The sequence below is a fragment of the Haliotis rufescens genome, unplaced genomic scaffold (assembly GCF_023055435.1).
Source record: "Haliotis rufescens isolate VD_foot unplaced genomic scaffold, xgHalRufe1.0.p SCAF_7, whole genome shotgun sequence".
NCBI classification, from domain to species: domain Eukaryota; kingdom Metazoa; phylum Mollusca; class Gastropoda; order Lepetellida; family Haliotidae; genus Haliotis; species Haliotis rufescens.
In genome coordinates this window covers 7245419-7267329 of record NW_025964361.1, presented here as the reverse complement: position 1 = coordinate 7267329, position 21911 = coordinate 7245419, and the positions used below count along the sequence as shown (strand labels likewise).

General features: G+C 38.5%; 1 protein-coding gene across 1 annotated transcript; it reads right to left on the bottom strand.

Moving 5' to 3' along the window:
- Positions 1 to 17: 17 nt before the first annotated feature.
- LOC124144484 (CD109 antigen-like) lies at positions 18 to 20488 on the bottom strand. The gene is made up of 38 exons (XM_046513898.2): positions 20411 to 20488; positions 19751 to 19804; positions 19358 to 19545; positions 17805 to 17830; positions 17158 to 17311; positions 16829 to 16899; positions 16465 to 16590; positions 15547 to 15592; positions 15058 to 15142; positions 14765 to 14873; positions 14176 to 14400; positions 13834 to 14061; positions 13300 to 13398; positions 13078 to 13140; positions 12464 to 12655; positions 12218 to 12367; positions 11304 to 11411; positions 10711 to 10777; positions 10142 to 10171; positions 8166 to 8280; positions 7518 to 7635; positions 6984 to 7097; positions 6409 to 6510; positions 5834 to 5962; positions 4916 to 5057; positions 4587 to 4763; positions 4388 to 4469; positions 4118 to 4274; positions 3934 to 4005; positions 3044 to 3221; positions 2668 to 2882; positions 2233 to 2382; positions 1977 to 2039; positions 1722 to 1831; positions 1385 to 1532; positions 866 to 968; positions 584 to 666; positions 18 to 96 (listed from the first exon to the last, which is right to left on the bottom strand). Exons 2-37 carry the CDS (start codon positions 19801 to 19803, stop codon positions 584 to 586), a joined length of 4278 nt encoding a protein of 1425 aa, XP_046369854.2. The 5' UTR covers position 19804; positions 20411 to 20488; the 3' UTR covers positions 18 to 96.
- Between the last annotated feature and the right edge of the window lie 1423 nt (positions 20489 to 21911).

The following is a 21911-nucleotide window of genomic DNA, read 5'->3' as shown; positions in this document are numbered from 1 at the left end:
TAGATAACACACATGAGTGACGTTTGCATTATTTATTCACATATTATGCAACAATTGCATTGGCTGTCTTTTCCATTGTCCAGTATGTCTTCATATCTGAAAAGAGTATGCAATTGACCTCATGATACAAAATGATCCCAATAGCAGTCATGCAAAACAAACAAATAAAGGAATGTGAAACACTTTAATTTAAATTCATAGATTTCATATATGAAATGGCAATTTGAGAAGTCACTTACTGAACATTCAAATGTGTAAAAGAATGGTTGGTTGGTTGGTTTCTTGTTTTACGCCGCACTCAGCAATATTCCAGCTTTATGACGGCGGTCTGTGAATAATTGAGTCTGGACCAGACAATCCAGTGATTAATATCATGAGCATCTATCCGCGCAATTGGGATCGATGACATGCATCAACCAAGTCAGCGAGCCTGACCACCCGATCCCTTTAGTCGCCTTTTACGACAAGCATAGTCACCTTTTACGGCAAGCATGGGTTGCTGAAGACCTATTCTACCCCGGAATCTTCACGGATCATGTGTAAAAGAATATAAGTTAATGGAAACGAAAACTCATTCACGGACCTAGGTGCAGCATTTGTCACACACATCACAAATTGTGGCTTGTTTGAGACTGCGAGTCTCGTAGAAAGTGGCACCTTGGTTACCTGCAAAGAAGGATGTACAGAATAACAAAATCAGATACTTTCATATACAACAAACTTTTCCGAATCAAAATCTGCAAGATCATTTTAGTGTTACCGCCTTGCCTCTGGTAAATTCACGTACAAGAAGTAGCAACAAAACAATTTACTGAGTTACTGAGAGCAACATTATCAACACTGAATGCATGACTTTCATACTCACTCGGCTGATAGTAATCGTAGACAGTAACGTAGCTGGGCTGGTTGTTAGTCACCATGCCAGTTCTGGTGGACAGGATGTCAAAGCAGATGGAAGTTGTGCCGATCTTAGAAAGAGGAAATGAAATGTATGTGCAAACGCGATTAGGTTTCATTCTACACGTATGTAAAACTATGGATACAACACTACATTATAGCTACTGCGAGTCTTTGAACTGATATATAAATGTGGGGTTTTAAGTGAGTGGAAGCCACAAATTCTTTTTGTAACAATGGATGAGAAAATTGGCCAAAGTGAATGGATTAGTAATGAACAAGTGTTGTTTGAACAGATATGGATTACGCTATTTGACCGATGGTAGCAGTCGGGTAATGAAAAAAATACTCTCACATTTCAGTCATTTAATGAAATGACTTACCCTACAAGTCCACTTTGAGATTTCATTCTACATGTAAGTATATCTATGGGTAAAACAATATAATATAACTACTAATTAAATAGTTAAAACCGTCATAAACTCACCTCATCAAAGTAGACAACAACATTTCTACCACGTCTTTCCAATCTCTTCAGACCAGCAACGTTCCCGACTGACGTCATATCCGGATCAAAGCCTGATGGGATAGATATCTCCATCACGGTCATTCCACTGGATCCATCCTTCAGCCATCTTGAAGGGAAATAATATAACTGATGTCATGTTTGCTCAATCACATAACAGCCGAACAGATTTCTTTCTCATCCCTTTCTAAACCCCTTTCAAAGACATTGAAAGTATTGCTTTGCCAAGGCAAAAAGAGGTATCATTAATAACAAATATCACTTAAATAACTGAAAGTATTTTTAAATGTGTTCTCACTTGGTGCAGGTCATCAGTCTAAAATTGTTGATGGTGTCATCAAGCAGCACCGTGTTTATGTCAAAGGATGGGTCGCCAATCTCAGCCTCAACGTTGAAGAACACATCAACCTAGAAAAGGAAAGTAAACGTATCGTCAGAGGTAGTTTGCTATCTGATTTGATATATTCTGTATTCAGTTTATGAGGAATGAGATTCAGCTATTATCTCATGTTATAGTCAGAACAGTATGTTATATCCATTGTGTGATACTTACCTCTGCATATGCGACACCTTTCCCAGTTGCCGTGATGGACACCTCCTTAGGGAACCTCGTCAACTGGAGACAAATCATAAGATAAACTTTAAAACAGAGCCTTCGATTACAAACATGAGCCATTAATATAATGTTACCTCTGTTCCATGTGGTTTGCGCAATTTATGGAAGACAATTCGTTTTATTGCAGGAGAATGAACTTTAATATCAGCAGTTTATTGGTTTTATATATCTATGAGCCGGTTTCGAATCGTACTTCTCTTGATTGCAGTACGAGGGCGTTGTTGTCAGTCACAGACATGTGCTGGTTGTCACTTCCGCTCTTGATGTCAACCTCAACATGGAAACCGGAAGTGTGTGCACGACGGGCATAGTCAGTGAGGGCGTGCAGTGCCACCATGGTGTCCTGTGATACATGAGCATCAGCATTGTTTTAAAAATCGTCATACAATTTGAAATACCTATATTTTACGTTAAAGAACACTGACAAGAGATGCACAAAACTGAAATTTTGTAGGCATACATATTTATATTAGCTTGTACTAATCCAGGTCCTCATATAATGCCTTGGGCTGACTCTGTGCATTCTGAATCCTGTTGCAAAAACCTAACTTAACTTCACGAGAAATATGGTGGCTTTATGTGATGGTGCTGAAAATATATCCTTTGACTGTCCTGATTTCACACTTACCTGTGTTGAAGAGAAACCACCATACGGGTTCCTCTGTGAGGTCAGCCAGTTAGTTATAGGAAGACCCCCTTTGAGGTCACCACGAGCAGAAGATGCGAGAAGGCCATACGCTGTTGTCTGAATGTCGATTGGCTGGGCGCGTGTATGTGGAGGAATCCAGTTCGTGTAGTAAGATGAGGAGGTTGTTGTTGGTTCCGTCCAGTGTTTCAGAGTACCTGATGATTACGTTTCGGTGTATTTAAGCATGCAAGAATGTAGCTAGGACCGCAAGTGTTCACACTTTGTACTCCACTATTATTATTCAGTATAATATGAAGTCAAATGTAACTGTTGTTTAATTGCTGTCGTTACAAGTTAACACAATTACGATATTTACCTTGAACCACTGCTGCTGCATTGAGTTTATTAAATGTGACATCTGCTACCGAACTCCCTGCCTCTGACAAGGCGTAGCTGACAATGGCGAGAGTGAAGGGGTCCGTGATGGAGGGAGCCACTGACTCCAGGTAATTCGTGGCATTCATGGTGGCATTTCCTAACGTGTACTGTCCGATCTGGGTAGGGAAAGTCATAAAACTATTTTGATCCTTTTTAATGTCACTGTTTCAATAAATAAAAGTTCCCTATTAATAAGAAAGAAGTCAATGTTACTATTCCGACTATATGATGAGCATATGTTTATGAATCTCTATTAAATAGTCATGATACCAAGTGTTCGCCAAAAGTTGGGCATATCCTGCCCCTTCTAATGCACCCGTCACAAACACATGTAAAGGCAGGTCAATTGTTCCCCTGCAGAAACACGAGAACAAGACAGGATCATTTCATACCGAATTTAATCATATTCGGAATCATGGGGATATTTGATTAAATGATTAAAATATTACTTTTCTACAAAATTACATTTCCGAAAAAGCAAACAAATAAACTTTAAATATCTAATCGCATTTCACATGTTATTACATTCAGCCAGTGACATACATCAACTAGGAGGAATAATGAATCATGTTCTCACTAAGACAGTCCCATTTAAATAATCGAACAAAAATTTACGAAAGCTAACAAACCTAACCTAACAAATAAATCCAAACAAATAATTCATTTGTCGGGGCCTTATATATCGATGTTTCTCTTGGTTGCTTCATGAAGTCGTGTTTCAGGTATAACACAGAATAGGAAACGGAAATGTTTACTGACACCCACCCATGCTATGAAATATGTCCGTTTTCGTATTTCAAGTCTCTATATTGATAAACCTGCACTTACGCCATATCCGCCCATGTCCTGATTCTCCAAGAAGGCCAGTAGCACCATGGATGTCAGAGAGGCTTTGGAGCTCTGAGGAAACAGAAGAAGCGCGTTCTTCACAAACGAGACATAGACCAGCGGATGCATGTTAGTGTATATATTAATATGGAGCTATCAGTATCTAATAATGTGATGTCAGTACCTGCATCTGTCTGTCAAACACAAGCCCTGGCTCATTGAAGGATCCATCCAAATTCTGCCTCTGTGCCATCCAGCCCAGAGACCTTCCCAAAGTCTGATTGCCCACAAAAATGTATGGCCTGGCTTGATGGAAGCTGCGTGCTACAAATGCCGTCAGCCTTTGAAAAAATGAAGCAAGCAATGTGTAAGATTAAGTTTTGTGTGACTTTTCAGATGAATGTCCTACTACTTATTAAGCAGCTTCTGTCAGAGGGAGACTCTTAAAACTCACCACATGTGTCCTGCCTCATCTCTGTTTCCGAAGGGACTGAAGGACCAATCGTTTCTCTGATAGGACAGCTCTCTCTGGTAGCCTGAAGGTAATAAATGTTTTGAGAAATGGAACTTTGAGAGGAGACAGAAAGATCACAAATGCATCTTTGGGTACCGGAGTATTTAACAATCATTCATTCATAAATTTATATTCTTACCTAGCTCCAGATAGCTCATGATCTTCGACTCCAGTGCGGGTGTCATTTGTTTGGTTGTGTAAAGGTAATCAGCAACATATACATCCGGGGCAAAGGTCATCATGTTCTGTTCACCACATCCGGTTGGTAGAGCCAGAAGGTTCTCCAGGTTGTCGAGACTGGTACCGATCAGGTCACCTGAAACACAAGCAATGGTAATGTCATATTGAATGTTACTTAAACTGTTACGTCACTGTAGTTTATTATAAAATCGCTTAGGTTTTCAATCCGCCCACTTCCAATAAAACATATCAGATTAAGTCAATACAACTGTCACTAAAGTAGAATACCTGTCACTTTGACCCTGACTTTCTCTGATCCAGTCACAGTCTCTGATGGTAGTGACAGTGCCACCTTTTGGTTGAAGTCAGCACCACCTGATGTCAGATCAATGAAGACAGGTGTGTTGTATTCTTTGGGGATGCCTTCTGCCTGGGATTAGAAATTATTTTAAACTGTAAACTTTCCACATTGAACAATGAATATATCAATATACAATTTTTTATTGAAACAACTTTCAACCCAAGGGTACACAGTGTAACAACAAGTACATTTTTTTCCAGGCAGGGTATAAACAAGTACCATCTAAATTCGGACCCTCGACATTCCTTACTCCGGGCAGACAATCCACCACAAAACCACGGAGGCGGTCAGCACCTAATTACTAGTCACAAGAGATGGCTACATCAGGAACTCAAGAGGATTCCGGATTCCAAGCAATTATTATGGAACGAATTACAATCATGAAAGGATGAGACAGAATAACGGCCGATTTCACTTGGAATGTTCAGATTTTATATTTGACGTCTAGGTGGTATGAAGAATATCAGACTTGGTGTTTTCTTTCTTACACTTGCAAAATTTAAACTTCAAACATGATGAAATAGATGAACAAGTTTATAACCGTAGACGTTTTTTTCGTACAAGGTATTTGTTACGTGTTTATGTACATTTCATAACTAAAGCAAAAAGGCTTAGGCCAAAGATTTCACAGTGATTTGTAAAAGTTATCCGCATTTCTTAAATTGTGCATGTCCCGATTGATGTTGTTCAGCAATAGGAATGATTGAAACATTCATATCCATACAGAGAGAGAGAGAGAGAGAGAGAGAGAGAGAGAGAGAGAGAGAGAGAGAGAGTGTGTGTGTGTGTGTGTGTGTGTGTGTGTGTACTAGTATATATCCCCAATACAACCAAACTGGTTTTACCTGGACATTGAGTTGTCTCCTGACAGCATCAGCAGCTAGTGTTGTTCGTGCTGACACCTCGATGTCGATAGCTCCCAGAGATGATGGAATGATGGGGAAGTACACAGTCTGGGGCTCGTTGGATTTCACCTGGTTGGAACGAGGGGTATTTGGAGAGTGTATGTGTGTTAAGCAGTACATTTAACATGCGAACATTACAATACCAGCTTCAGTGGAATCTGGAACCCGGTACAAAGTCAATGCCGGACCAAATGTACGGTCTAAGAACAACCTGCATTTATCATCACGTCAAATCTGTCTTATCCGGACTTTCTTAGCTCCGGGTACTACTTTGTGGCAGTCGGACCATTTATCATGTAATTAACATTTCACACATCTCATTCGTGCGTCTGGTAAGCTGATTCCACCAGTACGCAATGTGCTTACAACATGGATTCATGCCAGGACTGGCCTCCACTCGGCGTATATGTAGACCGATATTTGATTCTAAATCCCGTGTACAAAAGAGTGTAACACCTTAAATGGTACCATCTGTTAAAGATTGAAAGTAAATACGACTGTTGCACAACACCTACTGTGACATACTCTGTCTGGTCCTTTGATTCCTTGGTGGTTTTACCGGTACTGTCAACAGCCACGTTGACATAGTCCGATGATGTTGGCAACGACACCACAACCTATTTAACATATTCATGGTGGTTGAGCAATATTACTATTACTGTATTTTCAGGTAATTGTTAGAGAGCAAAAATCTACAAGACATAACCGATTATCGGTGCCAAGTGAATTAATTGTTGATAAACTTTCAACACGAGGGGCCGATTATCTGTTATTCCGAGTTGCATGTTTTGTCGTTGAAATGAAGATAAAAGACATCAGCTCAGTCAAAATATTGTTGGGACGTCCTCAGAAACAATGTGTGGCGCCATATGTAATTTCTGCACTGCGTTGATAATACGTCACCTTGTTTTGGGCCGCCTCACAAACAATAATAAAAAAAACTCACGTACACGTCACTGGACAGGATGTTAACAGTATTCTTGTACCGATCGCTAAAATAATGCAGGTGCGCTCATGTGTGAATAAGTTAGTCACATGTCGTTTGTAGTTGGAAATGTCTTCATTGTATATGATTTAAAGTGAGACTCACGTCCACGTCACTGGGCAGGTAGTTGAAGATACTGGCTTGAATAACGACCTGTTCTCCACGCAAAACGGAGGCAGGCATGGAAAGGCTCACGAAGAAGGGACTGAAGACACGCAGCTGAAGAAATGAAACGTTAAAGTTAGACTTAGACCATAAACATTGTGTGTTTTTAGATATGAAATGAGTTAATGAGGCCTTTTTATGCTAGGATATTTGGCACGTTGCTTTTCAAATTTGGGATTGAGAAGACAAGATACACATCAAGGAAAATATTCATACAGAGTGAAAAGTCCGAAATATTTCCGGGATCAAAATTTCATTTAACAACATTTTTCAACATGATATGCACCTGAAGAATGAAATGACACACATAAATGCTGAACTAGAGAAAACATGCATTCTGTTTCATGATGTGTGAAAAACAAGTGTATTGGCACGGGGAATTCATGAAATATTTTGTCATACTGACTCAACAATTTCTGCACGAGCACGTAATTTGGTTCTGAGGCGAGGCCCAGTATAAATTCATCATTGAACCTTTGTGGTTGTTGGGGCTACACCAAGTCCTGTGGCAGAGTTGACAGCAAAGGCGCTGGCGATCCAGGAGGTGATAGTGTCAGGCACGGTAGTACTGATGTTGGCTTTACCATCAGATCTGGACAAACAGACAACAAGCTGATTTGTAGATGAAAAGACGCACCCGTTTTGAACACATGCAAAAGTCCAATGTTCACCCTAAAACACAAGGGAACATAGAGTACATGTCAAAATGGAGAATTGACATCATTTTGGTCACAGATGCGTCGCATTTGGAAATGACCTCTACCGTAAATCGGTTTGAAAGCAAGACCGTGAATGCTATAACCCTGAACAAACACCTTTTGAGCATGAGTCGTATGACGCTCTTTTAAATCTTCTTTGAAAGGGCATCTCAAATGAATCTAAAAAGTGAAATGTTGACACTAAAGTACAAACACGTGGTGAACAAAGATTCTATTGTTTGAAAAAAAGATTCAGTGGATAATATGGACAAATGTACAAGGTAGGGAATAACCAGTAGATTGAATTTACCTGATCCTATTTTATGGAACCGTATCTTTCTTTTCGATTGATCACGTATTGGTTTGATGACGGGAGTGTATAACAGTTCCATGTATGGATATAAAAATCATTACAATTTCTTACCCAACAGTCTTATTGATCCATAGCCAGGTCTCAGGGAATTCCTGTCTGACCCTCTCCACCTCTTTGACCTTCTGACCTGATACCGATCCTGCTATGATGGCATGTGGCATCCCTCCTGGAAATAGACAGATTTCAATATTCTATAATGTGTCTGTGTTTTAAGCCTTTAATAGGCATTTAGCAATTGGATGAACTTAAATCCAATCGACAATATCCTTTCAATAAGCATTAGAATTTAGGTTCAAAACAGAGTCGATTTTAGGATTTCGACTACAATGAGCATGTGTTAATAAATGACTATCAAACAGTGATGACACCAGCTGTTCGCAAAAAGGTGAGCGTAGCATGCCCCAACGGTGGCACCCGTAACAAAAACATCCACAGGCAAGTCTAAAGTGTTCATCCGAAATACATGGGCACATATGGTACAAGACAAAATAGGGAATTGTCACTGATGTGTCATGTTTTGGAAATGTCCTCCACATGAATAAAACTATTTGAAAGCTTTACTGAAGCCTTGAATGTTGTAACCTTGATCAAGCAACGTTTGAGCACGAGTCGCATGACGCTCTTTGAAATCTTCGTAGAAAGAGCATGCTCAATTTAACCTCAAAGTTGTGAAATGTAAACACCAAATTTGGACAGAACCAGTTTCAAGACTGGATCTACTCAAAGGCGCTTTTATCATGAGTCGGGAGGAGGTCAAACAGAGAGTTGCAGGTGGATTTGAAGGATTTTAACAGCCCCTTGAATTTGTTCATAACTTTGGCACTTTTGATGTTGACGGTGTATTGTTCAAAAGCGTTGGACCGGCCTTTGCAAAGCATCGGTCACCAGGTGACATATTTCTGGTTTGAGGCATAGACAGAGCTGACTGTTGACCAGACCTGAATGATTTTACTGGTTGATATCGTTGTATCAATTCGCTGATTTAAGGTGGATCGATGTCATGAAGTGCTTTGTATACTAACACAAATATTTGAATTCGGTGCGTTTTGCGATCTGGAACCAGTGTAGTCCATCAGTTCAAGAGGAAGATGTTCGTACACACGTGTTATCACTCTGGAAGTTACGTTTTGAACACGTTGAATTTTACGATCTGGTATTTTGGCAACCCATACAGGAGAGCATTGCAATAATCTAGTATAACGAAAGCCTGAACGAGAGCTGCAGCCACGCGTGGATTGATTTGTTTCCTGATAAGGCCAATATTTCTAATACTGTAGTATGCCAGTTTGCAGACGTTACTGATGTTACCATCGAGGCTAAAGCAGAATCCTGTGTGACTCCACGATTGCGTGCCTCTTTGACACTGTCGCCAATCGAGATACTTAAAGCAAAACTTAAACTTCTTTGTCAACTTATCTTGTTTTGCCTTAGCCAATCCAAGCAGAAATTCAGATTCATAAAGAAACAGATAAGCACCAACAACCTACATCTTGTCTCAACATTTACCTCCAAATTTGACATTGTTGTTTTCAATGAGGAAGTCCAGCATTTTACATATTCCTTTCTCAATAAACTTCAGATGACATTTGCTTTCTTTTCTGACAAATTGTCCTGAACATCTACAGATAGATATGTAACCATATCTATGATCATCTTGTTTATTATCATAACCATCAGGATCAGGAATGAAATTTGAAGTTTATCATGTGTGATAGTGGTGTGAAAAGCGGAAAGACGTTGAAAACTTCTTCATTAATTGTAGCAACATTTCGAGGCTACTTCTTGTCCCTTCATGCCCCTGATGACAAGGGCTTCTTCTTCTTCTTTTAAATTTGTAAGAAAGCGTCATTCTCTTGTAACTAATGCTATTCTCCTGAGATTTAATATAAAAAAATATATCATATATGTGTAAAGATGTATTCGTACTATTTTGGACGTACACAATGTTAAGATAAAAACCACAATGAAATACATATGGTAGGGATTTCAACATTAAATTTAATAAGATCCAAATATATCAGACTTACCAAATGCATATCCTGGTGAAGTAGTTGGGACTGTAAACGTAAAACAGACAATGATAAAACCTACTTTGGAGATCAAGCAATCACTGGTTTGACAGACTCAGACATAAGACAAACAAAATATCGAGGAACAATGTTGCCTCAAATATACGTCACAGCATGGGTGACTAAAGTGACTAAAACGGAAACTAATATACAAGGAACTTTAATATGTTGATGCATACTCGACTTGCTTATTATTTATTCGCTCTGATTCTGATCACCGACTCGTCAGTACCATGTAGATGCTTATGGGTTTCATCTTGGGGATAATGTCTACGACTTACACCAATTTGAGTTGGTCCATGTTAAGCTGACATGCCATCACTATAAACTCATTCCAATCGTGCACATATTTCTAAATAGTTGCCTACCAAACATCGCTGTTCTGTAAAATCTGAGCGCTTGGGTCAACTTTTATTTAATTTTTGTTGCTCCTGTAACAATTGAACAAGCGTTTTTGTTCATCGTGTTTGATTCTTCCAAATTATGAGGGATTGAGTGTGCATGCATTAATGATGAAACATACTTACAAAAGTTGATGTCCTTATGGTAGTAATGGTAGTATTTGGCATCAGTGATTACGTTAAGTCCTGCGTCCTGAGGCAAGACAAATATTTATTTAGCACCTTTTTTATGAGTGCTACTGTTATATCATACGGTTATAATAATTCTTATAATTAGATGAATCAAAGTTTCAAATAAGTTCTATTATTCAATCTTTTCACGGCTCTCATAATCTGGCTTATGATAATTTCACTGCTACTCAAGAATTAAAAAATATATATTCAGACTGACCCCTCTTAATAATATTATTCCATCAAATCTCTAAAGGTTCACTGAGAATGTCATTATAACACAGATTTTATCATTTGCATAAAAGCTTTCTAATGCAGGTTTAAGAAGTAGAGGCTTATTTTATAATTAAACAATGTGTTGAAAAGGTGATACTCCAGGTTCCGTCACAGATTAAACATGAATAAAGTCAGCAAATAAACTGACAAACATGCAACGCATTGATAACATTACATATATAAGGACATAAATGTGATAAGACAAGTTGCGAGAGACAATTTAAAGCATACATATGGAGAAATAATTTCAGTTAGTAAACAAGATCACCTACCGAGAAGACGTCAGCTGAGCGTGTAGCGCTACTAGAAATGGCATATACTTCCGGTGAGAATTCTCCATCGGTTTGTCCAGAGCTGTATGTCTTCAGTTCATCCAGAACCTGTACGTGACACAGGAAGCATTTCATGGCCAATTAAAAAGTGAGAAATTATTAATTTCTTAAAAGTAAAACTGTCTTCCACAGGAAGAGTTAATGCATCTTTCTCCTTCTATGTTTGCGCTGATCCATAAGGATACAAGTGGAACACACTGGTCTTGGTAAATTTCATCCCATATGAAAAAAGTTGCGTCCCGAAGGTCTCATGATCGGACAGCCGTTATGTCAACGTTTACAACGTTTATCAGCACATTGAGCTGACATCGGTCAGAAGTTGTTTTTTCTAAATTATTCCAAAACAGACATATATGGCGATAGATAATTTCAACATGTTTGTCCGTTGCTATGGATCAATCTGCCACAAGAAATCCTAGAAGCAGAAAATCTGACTTTTAACAGACACGCAAAACTTCAAGAGAGACTTTGACTAGATCAATCATGGTCAATCATGGAAAAAGAGCTATACGAATTCTTAATTTAAAATTTAAATTTAAAATATACATACGTTCATATTGCATCTAATGAGCAGTGTTAGTCGTATATGATGGCATTTGAATGTGTTACTGGTTTGTATAGGGTAGTCATTCAATCTGATAGGCATTCATCCATGAACATTTATGTGATTTTTATATGACAAATATGTTAATGAATAAGGCACTGACCACTCATTTTACCTCTCCCGGTGATATTTAACGTGACAGATATGTGAGACGCTTTCCTCTCACCCGCTGACCTGATAGTATTGCTGGATTCACTTTGTCTGACATACAGTGTTGTCCTGTGAGGTGCGAAAAGAAATATGCTCTGACCTTATCTGTGGTGATGTCATTGCCGGACTTGAGAAGAAGAACACTTTGGTCAACAGCAAGGAGATTGACAGATGACATGGGATCAGCGCTGACCAACACATCAATGTTGTCATGTGGCTTAGAGTCGTTCCTGCTGAAGGCAATGGACACCTGAAATAGCGTATCAATTGATGTTAAGATGTGGAAAATGTGTGCTAACTCAGGCTTCATATTGAAAATCTAATTAATATATCAACTACATTTTACCTTGTTGTCAAAGACATCATCAACACTGAAACTAAGACTGTCAGCAACAACCTCCCCTGATGCCTTGACGTAGTAGGCGATGATGTGAGCTGTTGGGGCCATTATGGCAGAGATGGGGACATTGAAGTGGACAGGATTCTGTCCGCCAACAGTAACTTGATCAGTGATGTCAACAGTACCCCGGGATAACACCTACAAAGAAAATTGTATCTGCATTTGAGTGTCATGGGTTTTTTTGCCCTAATGGGCGTAAAAGGTGGTTCAAGCTTAATGTGATATATATTATTTTCTTATAACTTTCCCTTGGACAAGTCAGAAACCTATGATTGTGGGTTCGAATCCCATGTTTGTAGGTTTGTCAGCACCATACCCGTGGGTTTCACCGAAGTGGTAAACGCTGAGACCTGCTGCACTTCGGGCTTTCCTCCCATATTAAGCTGTCACGCCGTGATATAACTGGAATACTGTTAAAGCGGCATTAAACCCACTCACTCACTCACTCAATTATAACTGTTCACGTTTATGTGAATGTTTGTGGATAAATTCATGTCATTGGTATACATGGCACATGGTGCATGCTCTGTAAGTTGCATCGTGCTGTACAAGCAGATTACCTCGTACGTTATGAAGGGTACATCCTCTGTCAACTCGATGCTAAACGTAGCCGTCTGACCCGCCTGAAACAAATTTAGCAACAGTACATATGTTTACGAATCACATGTTTTCGAGGAAACAGAACAACAACTTCAAGAAATCGTCAAAGCCTCAGTGATAATCATCCTTGTATATATGTTACATGACAAATCCACGCATGCTAATAGTGCAATCTTGCCTACCCTGAGTGCCTTGCTGGTGAGTTTGAGTTGCATGAAGTTGTCACTGAGGGAGTCCTTCCGCTGTACTCTGAGAGTGTCGGATATCTCCATATAGTGAACCTGGAATGAAAAGTGTTGTGAACTGGTTTGGATCTGAGGGCAATGAAAAAAGTCCTTCAATAAACAATGAACGGTCAGATCAGCTACCGGCCATTCTTCCTCACGACAAAACAATCTAGTTTTACCATGTAGGTGTTAAAATGGTTATCAACACCCACTAAATTAAACTTTTGAAGCCTATGTTATTGTACTTGGGTCTTCTTCAAGAACATTAAATAACATTTCTTCATTGCCTCCCTTCTTGTTATGAACTTAGACCTGTGGACACGCTTGTATGTGCAATTAGTTATGGTGATATTTTAAAACATAATATACACACATGCAATTGTCTACACGTCTTATACATCTATCTCAATTTGACAAGTTTCGAAGTTCGGACTATTACTTTTATGAAGAATGTAATTATTTAAGAGTATTAATCGTTTCAAATCCAACCTTGACGTCAATACTGGTGGTGTTCTCGGGGATACGCATGTCCACAGGGATGATGCCAGAGGCAGGGATGGTGTAGTTTTTGGTAGGCAGGCCGTAGTTGCCATTGAAGGATGAGCAGGAGAACTCGGACTGATCATCTTGGACAATACGGTATGTGACACAGGTGTACACCCCCACAGGGCTGCTGAGGTCGGTCACAGGGCGGCCGTCTTGTTGGGAGACCTTGACCTGTAGCGTTAAATCCAGTAAATTGTATATAGCACGAGTTACGTGTAGAACTATCAAAACGCTTACAAGTCAAAATCGTTTGTTTTGTAGACATGTCATCATATATCAACTCACATAGGCCGTATAAGGAAGTTTGGGTGAGAATGTTTTGGGGCTTGAGTTGAGGACTTCAATCTTGTGGGGGTATTGGTGGTACTTGACGGAGCTCGACCCGTTCAATTTCACGCCCGTCAACTCCTCCTTCACGATGGCGACAACGACGACAGTTTGTTCAATCAGATTGCGCTGGAGACGCTTGATGTCAGCGATAGGAATGTCAAATTTGGCTTCCCCGTCAATCTGTCCATATCGAACAAACACAATATATCATACATGTTTGTATCTTGTCGAGAAAACGTTTTATTTTTTGCCGAAAAGTTTTGTGCACAATTTAGATGTGCTGTCTCTTAATACTACATTAATCAGTTGTGCGGGTATTTTGAGCATTTCGTTTAAAAATAAGTAGAATATTTTCATTATTTATCTTTTACATTTACTTACTTTGACTTTGAATTGGATATGCCATACGTACTATTCATTACAGACAAATCGCAAAATGAATCACTCACTTCAGAAGCGAAGCAGTGAGTTCATTTAAACATTCCCAATATAAACTTATTTATTACAACGAGGATTTGGGTAATCCTATAGTTTGTCTACCTACGGGAAATGCAAGTTCAACATATTTGGCAGGTTTTCCACAGTAGTCGTTAGCGACGTTCATGTGCGTGTGTAACTCCACCATACCCTTCACTGGCTTGCCGAAGGTGTACCTAGTGTAGAAATACATACATGATAGTGTTTCAATGTAGAAATGGAGTGGGTATGTTTATGTCAGTCGCATCAGATTAAACTGCCCAAATGAATAACTCAGCATACATGGAGCACTACTAAAACTATACTGTGTTGTAGTTTGAAAAAGAGTTATCCAAATGGCGATCTGAATAGTAAACTTACTTTGCTTTCACTGTTCCAGATAACTTTGTATCGGATGTGAGGGCGAAGGAAGGCAGATCAATTTTTACTTCAAAACGTGGCAGTTCTAAAACAAGAAAATGGTTTTATTAAACTTTATCATCAGTCGTATCAGTTAGGATGTCAATCATGATCAGTAGGATGTTTTTCCAGTGCGTAAATCAAATTGTCTAGCGATGGATCGGTATACTACAGCGTGATAGAATGCACAATGACCACACTGCAACTTGTAGGATTTTTTTTTTGAAACTACACGCTTAAACATAAAAAATAGTTTTGATACACACACATAGATATCTTTATCTTATCTGACATACAAGTTCTGTCTGAAGTGGAGTTTAGGGAAACATCATTTGACCTTTGCTTAGCTCTGTAGATCATAAGTTCTTTGTATTGCTACTATGAACTGTCCCACAATCAATCATTATTTCGAAACGTTACGCTAGAAGTGAACACTACATTCATACTTACGGTATTCGGCAACTGTAAAGGCTTTAGAGGTTACGCTTACTTGCTCCTGAATAAAAAAAGCAAATTTAAATATATATGTCATTTTCGAGAGATAAACTGGTATGTAGAATAAATGAAAAGGAACTCAAAGAAGATGTACACTGTCATAATTTTCAGCACGGTATTGCATTGTCGATACTGAAGAAGTTGGTGTGTCAGTTATGAGAGATTTTCTTCTTCCGTGTGCCAACACATTTCCATATCAGTCACCCTCTGGAATAGGTAAGGGACAACCTTGGATTCCTTTAGAATTTAATATGTGACACTTAGAGGCTTTTTCAGAGTGTGTTTGAGAGACAATTGGAGTTAATTTACAAATCCTCAGACAATCAGTTCTGGATATGTTGATGGTGTCAGTCAAACGACAGGTGCCAAACGATTTTCTTATATCATCCACATTCTGGTATCCTAGTTTGGGGCCACTTTGGAATTAAACGTATGACAAAAAAGGTTTTTTTTCTAGGGGAGTGTTTCATAGACGTCAAAAACTTAGGGTGCGTTGATAGGCGTTTGGTAACGCGATTCGAGTTTCTGTAAGCTGTGCATTTGCTCACAACACGTGAGTCTATTTTTCCAGTACAGCAAAATAACCAAGGTGGGGATGTTGTGGACAAACTTAATTTTACCACATTAGGGGGACAGTATATTCTTCGGTTGGAGGGACGAACTTTCTAAGAACGTTTCAAATTTGAAAGGATTAACCATTCACAAATTATAAGGAGCAAGATCATTTATGCAAGGGTTCATATCACAGCAGGGTTATTAAATTGTTCAACATAGATGTCGCATTTCTAGAACACTTTGTTTATCAGAAGACATATAGGAATAATATCTAAATAACAAAATAATGTTGATCTATATATGAAAGACTTAACCAACCGCTGGTGAGACTCGTAGAGCCCAGTCTCCCAGAACAGTCTGATCTGCCAACTGGAACTCCCCAGCCACAACCCCAGAAGCGTCATGGAGAGCCGTCCACTCCTTCAGGATGTTATTGTTAGGATCCTGCAGCGAATATCAAGGCTCTACATAGAACTGGTACTGTAAATGTTCATATGAAAATGAAAAAAGGGACTTTCTCAATAAGCACTTTCAATTCACTTACATAATGGTATATTTTGAATAAGATATTCCCGAATGTTCAAAAACAATAACGTGTTATAGTTTATGGTTACATTGATTTTTAATTGTATTGAACGCTTATATAGGACGTGTCAGTTATGGTTTTGAATGACAAACTTACCACAAGGGATATGTCGAAAGTCCCTGTGTACACTTGCAAACTGGGGTACACACCAAACGCTCGGAAATGCACTGAAGCATAGGCAATTTATCACTGATTTAACTACATGTACCAAAACATTCTTACTGATGTTTTGGAAATGTAGATTGCCACATACATGACTGCCCAGTACAAACAACTGAGATAATGTATATTAAACATCAAGTCAAAGAAAAAGGAAGGCTTCTTCAGTTCCATGCTGGAGTAAAATTATTTAAGTGTAACTTGAAATAAACAAAGAAACAAATAACTTCATCATCACATAAAGGTTACATCTATTTTCAGCTCACCCATCTGTCCAGGCTTGTACATTGCCTTGTCAGTTTGTACCATAACAGAAATATACTTGGAACGGAGTGTGATTGATATTTCTCGTTCAAACTGGAGAGCCCCGCTTCCCCGGACATGGAGAACATAACTTCCATCAGTGATGTCCCTAGGCACCTGAAGACAAAATATACAGAATTATCTGCACGCGAATATGAAGCTTCAGAAATTCATATTATTTCGCTTCAATCGCTGTCACTGATTATACAGAAAATGTCGATGGTATAATATGCCCCCCTTATGCTTATGTTAAAGATTATTACCATTTGTCTTTGTGTTTTTAAAGTGACATGAGGGTTGTGACTTTAAAAAACAGTTGTTATTACCAGTATGTGTACCAAATGTACTATGAAATGCATTATATAAGTGTGGGTGATTGTGTGTGTCTGTGTGTGTGTCTGTCTCTGTCTCTGTTTTTATCATGTGTGTCATTGGAGTGGAAACCCCACTGATTTTCAAGAATATACCCAGAAGTCATAGTAATTATATATAGAACAGGTTCGACTGATAGAATAGTGTAGTGTTTCATGAACAATAATGCAGTGGTACTTATCTATGCCCGAGACCACTGATCTACCTAATAAACACTGAAAGATTCAAAAATACTTACATTCAGGGATATCGTTCCAGTAGTTCCTGAAATGCAATGGTGGTAAAAGTGCTGAGACATTATTATTCTATTTTTTCAACACATCGTCATAGTTAAGGCCTTATATTTATTTTCCATTCTGAAATAAATTTGTAGATCTTTTATTTACAGTTCCTGTTCTTATTAAGTCAACAGTTTAAACAACTGATTGATAATATGAAGTTACTACGACGTATCAACGATTCTTAATCAGCATCATTTTCATATTGTTTTATAACAGTGAGTGAGTGAGTGAGTGAGTGAGTATGGTTGTACGCCGCTTTTAGCAAAATTCCAGCAATATCACGGCGGGGGACACCAGAAATGGGCTTCACACATTGTACCCATGTCGGGAATGGTGTTTTATAACACCTATTATGGAGACAAATATTTATGTTGATTAGTAGCACAATTTCCACCGATTCTCCACGGGGGGGGGGGACAAATTATGTTTTCACTTTGTTTGTCTGTGTGTATACTGACGTTTTATGCCTTCCACAAAGAAGTTCAGCATTGTAAACCTAATGCTTCTTGAGAATACACCTGTTTGTAACATGTGAATTATTAAATTTTAAAGATAAAAACTAACAATGACATCATAATGATTTCGACAAACCTAGCTATCATAATAAGAAGAAGCAATTGCTAATGTTTAGCTCCCTCAGTCAGTTAGTTTTAGGAGAAATATTTGCAGTCTAGAATATTTAGAAGCATGGTAAAAGTGCAAAGGTGAAATCAAGGTATTGATACTTTAAGACAGTGTAAAACGGAACAGATCTTGAGTCCAACTACAAACTATATAAACTTCATCTCTGGCTTTATCATATGTTTCATTTTCAATTGAAATTATCTTAAATTAGTGATATTATATCCAAACATGAACTGCACTGACGTCAGCACTCAAATAATACATACCTTTATTTGTTTAAAATAATTTGAAAACAAAAACTTAATATACATAATATACAACTGCTGATGGGTATCTTTGACATGACATTTTTGAAAACCAATACATTTGATTTTTCGGCACAAATTTACATTGCAAATATGTTACCGGTCACCAACTTCTTTTTGCACAAAAGTAGCCAACCACAGAATTACTTTTTACATACTGTTGCAGGATTGAGTGATGGTTATATTGACACAATCAAATATAACACCAGTTCTTTCAATTTTCAATTTCCTAAACACTTTCTTTTGCCCCTGGATTTACATACCAAATTTCATTTCATTTTGAATAGAAATGGCTGAGCAAAGGTAACAAACATGTTTTTCAATATGGCTGCCATGGCGTCCATGTTGAAAATCGGATCACAACCTCTTGATCAAATTTCGGTTTTATCATTGGTTGGAAAAAGCGTGTGCAGCTTCAGCTTCATGAGTGCAGTGGCTTTCTGGGGAGAGGGGTGATAGATGACTGATGACTGACAACGCTTGCGGACAAGCAGGTCATGACATGATCTCAGGTGAGCTGAAAGTACGCTTGGAGTGCTACACAAAAAATCAATTATGATTAGCTCAGAATGATCTTTTACCTTTAGTAAAGTCCCCTTTAGCCATCATTACGGGGATCCTAAAAGAGTTGGTGTAGTTGTTCCATATGCGTTGCAGTTCCACTTGTACATGGACGTTGTTGGTGGTGTTGAGGATGTCGACGCTGACGTTGAAGGGCATCCCACGTTGCAGATACTTGGAGGACGTTATGAGATAGGAACCGCCAGAGCTACAAGAACGTAACGTATTAATCATATGTCATAAAGCTTACATAAAGTTATTTAAGTATTGATTTAAATTTAGTTTGCGGTAATGGAGATGTAAAAGCAAATGCTTGTGTGCACACTTTGCCTAAATCCGATTTACACACTGTGCACACACGTGTTTTTACATTTAAACCACACCAAAAATGACAACATGATAGCCCCCACTACCTGTCATCTGCAGTGGTGATTCCAACGCCGACAAAGAAAAGTAACCACAGCATCCTAAAACAGAAAGTAAAATCACAGCTACCTACCTAGCAATAATGTAATGTCAACATGGCCAATATGCAAGGAGGCGTGTAAGTACACTATGAGATACAAGTTGTATTTTTGCTAGTATTAATCCACCATCAGTTCTCGTAAATTATTACACAATGCCCCAATTTCAGTGTTCATATGATAAGACAGGCTTATTTGGTCACCTTTTGAAGACGTTCAGGTACATTAAAATACAGACTTTTGGATAGTAATGGTAAACGATAACCAGCAACTTATTCAAAACGTAGTGTTCATTCTTCAATCAATAGAAACATTTAATTATTATCCCAAAGGTGACATTTTCTCTGTTAGTTAACGTCCAATGTCATACACTATGCTAATAGACCCTTACAGGTATGGCTTATAAACACAGACAACTTACAAAGGTTTAGATAACCAGCAACATGGGAATCCATGTTATCAGACTCACAAAGTGCTCACACAGGTGTGAAGTACAACATGTACATGGCACTTGTCTGGTGTCTGTAAACATTGAAACTTTCTGTAACATGTGATTAGAAGTAGCCAATTGAACAGCTTTTCCTTCTTTATGTTTTCTTATTATCTTACCTTTTGTTTGTGTGCACCCACTTCAGCAGAGACGGTGTGTCTGCTTACCAACTGATATGTCACACTATATATACCAAGGACTTATCTACAGTTCTTGTGGGTGTCTTATCTTTATGGCGTGCTGGTGATTCACAGACAGGGATGTCTTTCTTGGAGGTGGCCACCCACCTTCACACCTACCCAGTGTCACAGGACATCTGATGTGTAACATACACAGCTAAGCTGAGAATTTTGTTGTGACTGATTGTAAGTGGATTTGGCCAATACACATGAAGTTCACACCACATTCGACTGATTCATTTGACGAGTCAGCAATATTGCTGCAAACATCACATTCGACCTATCCATTTGGCGAGTCAGCAATATTGCTGCAAACATCACATTCGACTTATTCATTTGACGAGTCAGCAATATTGCTGCAAACATCACATTCGACTTATTCATTTGACGAGTCAGCAAGATTGCTGCAAACATCACATTCGACTTATTCATTTGACGAGTCAGCAAGATTGCTGCAAACATTCAATTAGACGTATTGATTTGATGAATTATTCATTTTATAGCTGCAAACATCACATTCGACATTCTCATTTGAGACATCCAGATGGCTGAAATAATGAAATTCGACTTATTTATATGAGGGTTTTTTATTTAATGCCTGCAAACATCCAGTTCGACTTATTCTTTTGATGAGAGATCAAGATAGCTGATTATACATTATAACGATTTCTTCACGTCCATACTTAAGTGTGTTTATACCAACGGAATGTAGAATCTCTAATGGAATATTTTGTGAAATGTGTTCATAATGTAAACACTGATAACGACATCAATAGATAAAAGTACTTGAAATACTGGCAACCCCTTTTGAATCAAGGTGTGCATCCTTTGGAGTGTGAATTAGATTACTGTGTTGTGGATGTGTTGATAAACTTGAAAAAGACATCCATTAGAATGATCAGTGAAAGACTTTCATTTGTCGTCGCGTTTAGTTATCTCCCAATGGTTCAGGGTGATGTGTAAGGAAAGCCCGAATTGATGCAGGTCATTTACCACTTTGATCCCATTGATAAGAGAAAAGATGAATGGTCATGTTTTTTAACATTTGCAAGATCTCTTTAATATACAGTGACAACGTTGGTAATATCATTAACAACCTATCTTAATTGACTTTGAGTTATAAGCTCTTAATCCAGTCGTCTGATGCGCCACAATTCGCTGTCCAGAGTTCTCTGATCGTGGGTTCGAATACCGGTTCACCCTGATTATGTTTTTAGTTTTGTCCGCACCATACTCCGTGCTCGTGGGTTTCACTAAAGTGGGAAACGTCTGCGACATGCATCACTTCGGTCTTTGCTCCCACATTAATATGACATGACATGATATAACTGGAATACTGTTCAGGGCTGTTTTCATCAATAAACAATGTGCTTACAACACATATTGATGCCAAGAATGGCCTCCACTCAGCGTTTATTTGGGCCGGTATTTGATTCAAAAG

What these genes read in the sequence shown, in the direction of transcription:
- LOC124144484 (XM_046513898.2), bottom strand. Translation starts at nt 19,803, where the DNA reads ATGCTGTGGTTACTTTTCTTTGTCGGCGTTGGAATCACCACTGCAGAT. An exon ending in GGAGACAACTCAATGTCCAG is followed by an intron (nt 5,058 to 5,833) that starts GTAAAACCAGTT and finishes TTCTAATCCCAG; the next exon opens with GCAGAAGGCATCCCCAAAGA. An exon ending in TCGTACTGCAATCAAGAGAA is followed by an intron (nt 2,040 to 2,232) that starts GTACGATTCGAA and finishes ATTTGTCTCCAG; the next exon opens with TTGACGAGGTTCCCTAAGGA.